General features: G+C 38.3%; 1 protein-coding gene across 9 annotated transcripts in view; it reads right to left on the reverse strand.

Moving 5' to 3' along the window:
* FANCI (FA complementation group I) overlaps positions 1–9,676 on the reverse strand; it is an 82,995-nt gene that overhangs the window by 56,116 nt on the left and 17,203 nt on the right. For all 9 annotated transcript variants that reach the window (XM_007113508.4, XM_007113507.4, XM_024117252.3 and 6 more), the window contains exons 4-9: positions 4,945–5,075; positions 4,347–4,503; positions 4,210–4,267; positions 2,056–2,097; positions 1,602–1,725; positions 1,069–1,154 (exon numbers count right to left, since the gene is read on the reverse strand). In XM_007113508.4, the coding sequence (XP_007113570.2) occupies positions 1,069–1,154; positions 1,602–1,725; positions 2,056–2,097; positions 4,210–4,267; positions 4,347–4,503; positions 4,945–5,075 (598 nt within the window). The remainder of the gene's footprint in view (positions 1–1,068; positions 1,155–1,601; positions 1,726–2,055; positions 2,098–4,209; positions 4,268–4,346; positions 4,504–4,944; positions 5,076–9,676) is intronic.

The following is a 9,676-nucleotide window of genomic DNA, read 5'->3' on the forward strand; positions in this document are numbered from 1 at the left end:
CCTAGGTGACCCTATCCAGTCTGAAGGCTTTAGTCCTTTCCAATCTGTATCTCCTGTCCTGACCTCTCCCTAAAACCCCAGACTGCCTGCACAACACCTCCATATGGGATACTAATACACATCTCAAACTTACATGGTCAAAACTGCGCGTATTTCCCCCTAAACCTGCTTTTGTCAGTCTTTCCTAACTCAGTATACAAGACCACCTTCTAATCAATTGCTCAAGCCAAATAACTAAAAGTTATTCCAGATTAGAAACAGTAGGCTGCAACAGGATTAAAAACACGAATTCTGCAGCCAAACTGCTTGAATTCAAATCCCAGGTCCACCAAGTTATGGCTACATAACCCTTGGAAACTCCTTAATATCTTGTGCCTTGGTTTCTACATGCATAAAACAGAGGCAAAATAGAGTTGCTGTAAGGTTTAAAGTGATTAGAACAGCACTTGGCACAGAGCAAGCACTCTGTAAATATGTTTTAAAAAAAATCCTCTTTTTCAGCCACATCATGCTGTGTCCTGCCTTTGCACTAACTGTCCCACTAACTGAGAATGTGCTTTTTCCTGATCTATATATTGTGGCTCTTATCATTTAGGCTTCAGTTAAAATAGCACCTTCTCAGAGAAGTTTTCCCTGACCACTCAACCTAAAGTAGCTACGCTGTCACTATCACATCATCCATTTGAAATATATGTATAACACTTTTCACTCTAATATTTTTGTTATTTATTTATTTATTTTATTTTCTCTTCTCGTTGAAATATCTCCATGAGAGCAGGAACCCTGTCCGACTAGTTCATCACTGTAGTCCTAGGGCCAAATAGTTTCTGGCACAGAGTAAACACTTAAATAGCTTTAAAGCTTGCAACTTACAGAACAATTATTGCTGTTTTCCTGGAAAGATTAAAATGAAAGAGTTGAAGAGACTGCATTATTCTTTTAATTTTATTACTGAGCGGCTAAGGGGACTAGGGAAATTCTGTGCTGAGGTGAAGGTATGGACTGAACAGTTAGATAACAATAAGATGAATTTGGAAAAATGATTTTATTCTATACTGTATTACTCACTCATCACCACTCTGTTCCTCACTGTGTTGCTTATCTAGCTTGTTGAAGAAAGCTATGATTCCTTCCAAAACCCTCTTCCGGCTTCCCTGAAAAAAATACAAAATAAGTAACGTCTCCCCATAAAGGGCAAGTTGAACTTAAAGTTCTTTTCAGCTTGAAGGATTTTCAAGTATGAATTTAAATAAATAAATTATAACCTAGAGTCACACTAAGAATTTATAGAACACTTTCATGTTGAAATTGAGTTTGAAATACATCTTAATATCAGACTTTAAGGGGCCTATAGTCCACCCTTTCTGAGATCTTTATCCGTTTTACTACCACACACACACAAAATGTGGTACTACAAGAGATAATGTATGTTTACTTTGGCTGAGGACCATGACCTTTTTACTAGACCAAATCATCATACATGAAATAAAAGCATCTACGCCCTAGTATATAAAACAAGAATATGAACAAGTTGAATGGTACTAACTGGTCATTTCACCAGAGTTAAAAAAAAAAAAAAAAAGCAACTTTTTCATTTATACCTTTGAGGAGAGAACCAGAAGCTGACAGACCAAGGGTGGTATTTCTTGAAGATTCAATTTGGAGAACATCGTCAACACTTTTTCCACCACAATTTCCACCTCTTCTGCAGTCAGAGGGACATCCCTGTGGATCAAAGATTCTAAAGATCAGAGCCTAATTTGGGAGATATTAGAATACTATAACTACCTCTTTTGATTTTTCTCTAATGCAGAACCTTAAAGGGGACCAATAACCTTACCTAAGCAAAGTTATCTTGGGAAAAAAAAAATCATAAAGTTATACTTTAAATAAGAAATCAAAGTAAAAAAGAGGGGGGGAAATTCTGTAACAGAACACAAAGGTACCGATACTCTTATTTGGGGAACAGTGGTATTTGAGCTTGCTACATTTCAGTTTCTGGTAGGTAAGTTCTCATAGCAGGATATAAAAAGAAAAGGTAATGATGATGCTTACTTGAACATGGAGGTGAGTTGGATTACATATTGATGATCCCATCTGATTAAAGAAATTAGACAAAGAAAGTTTATGTCATTTAAACTTATTTACATATTGCTTTGTAAAATTAGTAAGGAGGAAACAATTAGAGCCATTTCAAGTTTGATTTGGTACCACTGGGAAACAAGATCAAAGAAATGACATTTAAAACAATGAAATAACAGCTTTTAACCTATCAGACTGGCAAAATCAAACTGATGATATTCAGTGCTGGTGAGATTTTGGGAAACAAGTACTTCACATACTGTTTTAGGGGATGTACACTGATATAATCCTTCTGGGAAGACAAGTTGGCAATACTATTTATCAACTTTAAAAATGTACATAACCAAAGACCCATCCAACTTACTATTAGAAATATATCCCATGTACATGCTTATAAAAGGTCACCTAGACATATAAGGATGTTAATTCCAACACTTTTTATAATAGCAAAAAACCAAATAGCCAAATATTATTTATCAGCAAAAAACAATCTAACAATTGGACACTAGCCAAATATTATAACAGAATACTATGGAACTGTTAAAAAGAATGATGTAAAGTATATGCTGACATGAACAGATGTGTTAAATGAAAAATGAAAGGTATATTACAATGTAATGAATAAACTCTTTTGTGTAATTAAAAACAAACAAATAAATGGATAAATATACATGTGCTGATTCATGCCTAAAATTATTTCTGTAAGGGACTTCCCTGGTGGGGCAGAGGTTAGGAATCTGCTCGCCAATGCAGGGGACACAGGTTCGAGCCCTGGTCCGGGAAGATCCCACATGCTGCAGAGCAACTAAGCCCGTGTGCCACAACTCCTGAGCCTGTGCTCTAGAGCCCGCGAGCCACAACTACTGAAGCCTGCGTCCCTAGAGCCCTTGCTCCACAACAAGAGAAGCCACCGCAATGAGAAGCCTGCACACCGCAACAAAGAGTAGCCCCTGCTCACCGCAACTAGAGAAAGCCCACACACAGCAACAAAGACCCAATGTAGCCAAAAATAATTAATTAAAAAAAAATATATATATATATTAAGGATTTCTTACTATAAATATACACACACAGATATATATATTATATATAGTGTAAGAATTTTTCAACTTTGATGTGTCTTTAAATACTTAATTTTAATGGGTGTAAGTTACATGGAGTGGCTCTACCTTAACTTATTGATACATAGCTTACATACCATAACTAACATATCTCTATTATTGTATGCTTAAGTTGGTCACAAATTTCTGTGTTGAAATGTTCATGTATGAAGATTTTCTTATATGTTGCCATTTCTCCTTAGGGTAGATTCTCATATTTCTGGTTTAAAGATACAAACATCACTTATACATCTCACTCCCTCAAAAAAATATGAAAGATAGTGACAGGGTGACTTTCCAGCCTTAAGGACCTTGGGACTCCAAATACTGCTATAGGGATAAACTGCTGTGTTAAGATGGAGAGTCGGGCTTCCCTGGTGGCGCAGTAGTTGAGAGTCCGCCTGCCGATGCAGGGGACACGGGTTCGTGCCCTGGTCCGGGAAGATCCCACATGCCGTGGGGCGGCTAGGCCCGTGAGCCATGGCCACTGAGCCTGCGCGTCCGGAGCCTGTGCTCCGCAACAGGAGAGGCCACAACAGAGGCCCGCGTACCGAAAAAAATAAATAAATAAAAGATGGAGAGTCAAGTAAGTAGAAACTGTATGTATAGTCTTAGAATAGAGAATACAGTAACTAACCTCTCTCAAAAATTCATCACAGGGCTTCCCTGGTGGCGCAGTGGTCGCGCGTCCGCCTGCCGATGCAGGGGAACCGGGTTCGCGCCCCGGTCTGGGAGGATCCCACATGCCGCGGAGCGGCTGGGCCCGTGAGCCGTGGCCCCTGGGCCTGTGCGTCCGGAGCCTGTGCTCCACGACGGGAGAGGCCGCAGCAGGGGGAGGCCCGCATACCACAAAAAAAAAAAAAAAAAAAAAAAAATTTATCACAGACTAAATGGTTTTATAGTGGTAGACCATAAACCAAAATGGACTAAAAACCTGAGTGGTATAAATTCCTAAAATAAATGATAATTCTTTTTTTGGTCACTTGTAGTCCTGAGAAAGTTCTACATATTAATAAGAAAGACTCACCTGCCAGAACAGAGGGTGTTAATCAACTGCTTCTTACATTCTTCTCCACTTAGTTCACCTAGAAATGCAAAATACACTGAGGAATAAATTTAATTCAGTGAAGAGAGTAAAAGCCACTAAGATTGGAAGAAAATTACCTTTTCCATAAGCTAGATTTTCCGTTTTGGTAGCAAGCGCAGTGAAAATGATGGGTAATAGCTCCAAAGATTTTCCATTCATTAGGTTGCCCTCTTTGATAGCATCAACAAACTCATTGGCTAATTCAACCAATAATGCTCCTGGAAAACTGTGAACCTAAAAGTTCATGGGATTAAAAAAATGTTAAGCAGAAATCTAAATGTTTGATATCTCTTTCTAAGAAATACTCTTTTGCTGAATTAATAGAACTGGCATTGAAACCTAGAACTGGTCCTGTAAGTGATTCAGGGAATCATTCTGCTCTGGTATAAACTTATAATTGTAAAGGATTTCATAGATCAGGATCTTCCACCAGTTCCCTGATGTTTTCAAATATGCCAACTCTTCAAAGAGATACATGTCCATGATACCAGAAATGTAACGTAAACATCTAAATGGTTTATGGCTCATCCATCAACTATTTTGTTTTATAACAGTACTTATTCATAAATAGGAGCTATGGTAGGTTTGGCACACTTTAAGTTTTCCCTCCCTCAACAAATTACAAACCCCCCAAAATCCACCCAAAACCAAAAAAGTTTTTGTTTTCCATCTCACCTCCAGCATTAGGAATCCTATGATTTCAGATGCTACTTCTTTCTGCAAATCCCCTGATTCCAACAACTGGACACAACAACTGTATATCTTAAGTCTCCTAAGAGCTCCAGCTTCCTCAGAACAGGGGAAACCTTATTGTTTTAAACAGGTGGTACAGAAACAAAGAAAGAAAAAGGGCAGAATTCTTACAAGGTTGAAGGGTAAACAGGAAAAACAAACAGCTTTGTAGTTGAATACAGAAACAGAATTATCAAACTACTTATTACTATGGTGTTTAGAGCAGCAGTATTTAGGAGCTCTGAAAAAGTATTTAATTTAGACAGAAAACTGAAACATTACCTTTTCTACTTCCACCCATGTCATTAATTTTTAAAATAATTTTATAGTGCAGAAGAAGGAACACCTTCTAATATACTTTAGAGCTTTTTGGGGATCCAGTAACCCAAATTAAGTGCCTTTAACATACTTCACTTCAAAACATCATCACTGATGGATGTCAGCAGGAATGTAGAATAATAAAGACCTTGGAAAATGCTCTCCTCCATAAAAGCAACTATAACACTAACAAAAATAGTGAAAACCAACTTGTTCAGAATTCTGGAAATTAACCAGACTTGCAACAATCCAGGGAGAGTTTATTTAAGATAAACAGCTGAATCTAAGTGAGAATTACAAGTTCTGTTGTGTTTCAACATGCCCTCATTCCACCTCCTAACCCCTACCCCCACTAGTCCAGTAGTCTTTGAAACCAACAGTTCACACTCATGGTACAAGCCACCAGTCTAGCAGCCTCTGGAGGGGACAGAATATGACTGGAGCTCCACCAAAGCCCAATTCCCAGATAACTGTCATTATCTGACCTGTCTGGCTAGTCCCTAGAAATTTTCACTCGCAAGACTTGTGTTTACTTGACCTGACTTAGAACTCGCCCAGTGCAATCTTTTACCAGGGGCATTTGTCTAAACCAGTTGCAAGTGATTACTTTTTCAGCTGCCTGGATAGCAATAACAGTTGGGCACACAACAAGCTGACGAAAGAACTTAAAATATAAGCCTGGAGAAAGGTGCATAGGGGACTTTGAAACATTCTGACATATTCCTGGGAACCTAGAAAACCATGAAAATACTTAGGGTTGTGCACATGGAAAGGGCTGTGTGTATGGCCAGGCAACACCCAAGAGGACCCTAATCTCTCACCTCTGGCTGATCCTGAGGCTCTGCACAAGCAGAAGGGCTAAGAAGGAGTTATAAGCTACCTGCCTGAGAACTGAAGGTGTATACCTGACATGCACAGGGTCCCTCAGCAAAGGCTGGGAAACTCACTGGTTCCAGGCATTTTAAAGGAAATCTTTGCCAAATCATTAGCTGACCACAAAGCTAACCAAACAGAGACTTCAGTGGCCACATGGAACAGTGCCCATAGACAACAAACAATACATATTTTACAAAATTAGTTCAGAAGAACAACTATAAAAACAAAAGCAACACCACAACAGCAACAACAGATCTGGGGGAGGGGGGTGGTATCTGATTTCCAGAATTCCCACAAAATATCATTTAAAATGTCAGTTTTGGGCTTCCCTGGTGGCGCAGTAGTTGAGAGTCCACCTGCCGATGCAGGGGGCGCAGGTTCGTGCCCCCGTCCAGGAGGATCCCACATGCCGCGGAGCGGCTGGTCCCGTGAGCCATGGCCGCTGAGCCTGCGCGTCCGGAGCCTGTGCTCCGCAACGGGAGAAGCAGCAATGGTGAGAGGCCCGCGTACCGCAAAAAAAAAAAAATAAAATAAAATGTCAGTTTTCAGCAACAAAAAATAAAAAACATACAGGGAAACAAGAGTATGGTCCATACACAGGAAAACAAGGAATCAATAGAAACTGTCCCTGAGAGCACCCAGATATTAGATTTACTAGACAAAGACTGAAATCAGCTATTTTAAATATGTTCAAAGAACAAAAGGAAACCATGTCTAAAGAACTAAAGGAAAATTGTCTCACCAAATAGGGAATATCAATAAAGAGACAGAAATTATAAAAAAGAACCAAATAAAAATTCTGGAATTAAAAAGTACAATAATTGAACTGAAGAATCCACTAGAGGGACTCAACAGGAGATCTGATCTGGTAGAAGAAAGAATCAGAGAACTTGAAGATAGAGCAATTGAGATTATCCAGTCTCAGGGACAGAAAGAAAAAGAAGAAAAATGATCAGAGCTTCATAGACCTGCGGGATCCCGTCATGTATACCAACATAGACATAATGAAAGTCCCAGAAGGAAAGGAAAGAGAGAAAGGAAAAAAAAGAAGTAATGGCCCAAAACTTCCCAATTTTAATGAGAACACTAATCTAAACATTCAGTGAATTCCCTGGCAGTCCAGAGGTTAGGACTCTGTGCTTTCACTGCCAAGGGCCCAGGTTCAATCCCTGGTCGGGGAACTAATATCCCACAAGCTGCACAGTGCAGCCAAAAAAACAAAAAACAAAGCAAACAAACAACAAACAAAACCCACATTCAAGCTCAAAGAACTCTAAACAGGATAAACCCAAGAGATCCACATTTAGACATACCACATAGCAAACTATCAAAATCAAAGATGCCTCAGCATAAAAAAAAATGACATGTGAAAAACCCACACTTAACATCATACTCAATATGTAAAGATTGAAAACTTTTCCATAAGATAGGAAAAATATAAGGATGCCCACTTTTGCCATTTCTATTCAACATAATACTGGAAGTTCTAGATAGAGCAATTATTGCATAGAGCAATTATTGCATTTAGTGCCACTGAACTGTACAGTTAAATAAAAAAGTTAAAGACAAGAAGAGAATATTGAAAGCAACAAGAGAGAAGCAATTCATCTGGTAAAAGGAGTACTCAATACAATTAACAGCTGATTTCTCATTTAAAAAAATCATTGAAGGGCAGAAGGAAATGGGAATAACATAGTCAAAGTACTGAAAGAACTCAACAGACAGAAAAACTATCCCTCCAAAACTGTCAACCAAGAACTCTATAGCCAGAAAAACTATCCCTCCAAAATGGAGAAATTAAGACATTCCCAGATAAACAAAAGATAATTTGCTGCCAGAAGATCTGTCCTAATGCTAAAGGGAGTCTTTCAGGCTGGAATGAAAGGACACCAGACAGTAATTTGAATCCACATGAAATAGAGAACATCAGTAAAGGTAACTACATAGGAAAATATGAAAGACAGTATAAATGTACTTTGTAATTATTTTTTCTCCTATCTGATTTATAAGACACCTGCATAAAACAATTATAAATCTGCATTGGTGGGAATAAATGTGTAAAGATGTAATTTATAGGACAATAATAGCACAAAGGAGGAAGGGGAAGAATGAAGCTATATGTAGAGCAAAGTTTTATAACTATTAAATCTAAGCTGGTATTAATCTGAACTAAATTGTTATAAATTAACTCATTATTGCCCGGGGGAATTTTTGCAGAAACTAATGCCTGTGGCCAGCGATTTTTATTTTGGCCGGCCAAAAAATTAATTCTGTTATTTCACTAACACTTTGTGGGTTATTACATCCAATAGTTAGACCTGACACACCTGTAAAGTCTTCTAATTTTTGTAAAATGTTGTCTTCAAGCCACTCTTCTGTAGAAGCAAAGGAGCATTCTCCTGCACCATGAATTTCATTTTCACTTTCTGTATCAGAATCAATCACTAAGGTTTTTTGTCTTTTTGTTGGTCTAATATTCACATCGTCTGAATCAGAATTATATTCTGAAGAACTATCATCTTCTAAGACACTAGTATATATGTCACTTGGACAATCAGAGAAAGTATCTGCATAAAATTCACCAAAAAATTTTTCACTCAAAATTTCATGATGTGTCATTTTTAAAAATTTTACATTTATAATATACACAAGACTGAAGCAAAAACCAAACGGAGCAAAATGTGAATGATAATGACAACCATAAGTTGTATAATGAACCCTTGATCAATTTCAAGCTCTAATAACTTCTCATGGTGATGTTAATTGTAGCACTCTCTAAAAATGTATTGATATGTCTCTGGTCAATAATGTGTTAAGATGTCAGTTCTAATTGCCAAGGCAAGCACTAAGAAAGTAACTGAAAAAAACAGTGAAAAAGATTACAAAGGAATTAAAATGGTACACTAGAAAACACCTACTTAACATATAACACATAAGGTAGTAATAGAGGAACAAAAAGACACAACGTAAAGAAAACAAACAGCAAAATGGCAGATAGCAATCCTACTTTTTTTTAGCAATTATGGTAAATGTAAAGGGATTAGATACTCCAATCAAAAGGCAAAGATTGGGACTTCTCTGGTGGAGCAGTGGTTAAGAATCTGCTTGCCAGTGCAGGGGACATGGGTTCAATCCCTGGTCCGGGAAGATCCCACATGCTGCAGAGCAACTAAGCCCGTGTGCCACAACTACTGAGCCTGTGCTCTAGAGCCCGTGAGCCACAACTACTGAAGCCCGTGCGCCTAAGGCCCATGCTCCACAACAAGAGAAGCCACCACAATGAGAAACTCGCGCAAAAAGAAGAGTAGCCCCTGCTCACTGCAACTAGAGAAAGCCCATGCACAGCAACGAAGACCCAACACAGCCAAAAATAAAATAAAATAAATAGATTTATTAAAAAAAGGGCAAAGATTGGCAGAACAGATTTTCTGTGTGTGTGTGTGTGTGTGTGTGTGTGTGTGTGTGTGTGTGTGTGTGTGTG

This window comes from Physeter macrocephalus, chromosome 11 (assembly GCF_002837175.3).
Source record: "Physeter macrocephalus isolate SW-GA chromosome 11, ASM283717v5, whole genome shotgun sequence".
NCBI classification, from domain to species: domain Eukaryota; kingdom Metazoa; phylum Chordata; class Mammalia; order Artiodactyla; family Physeteridae; genus Physeter; species Physeter macrocephalus.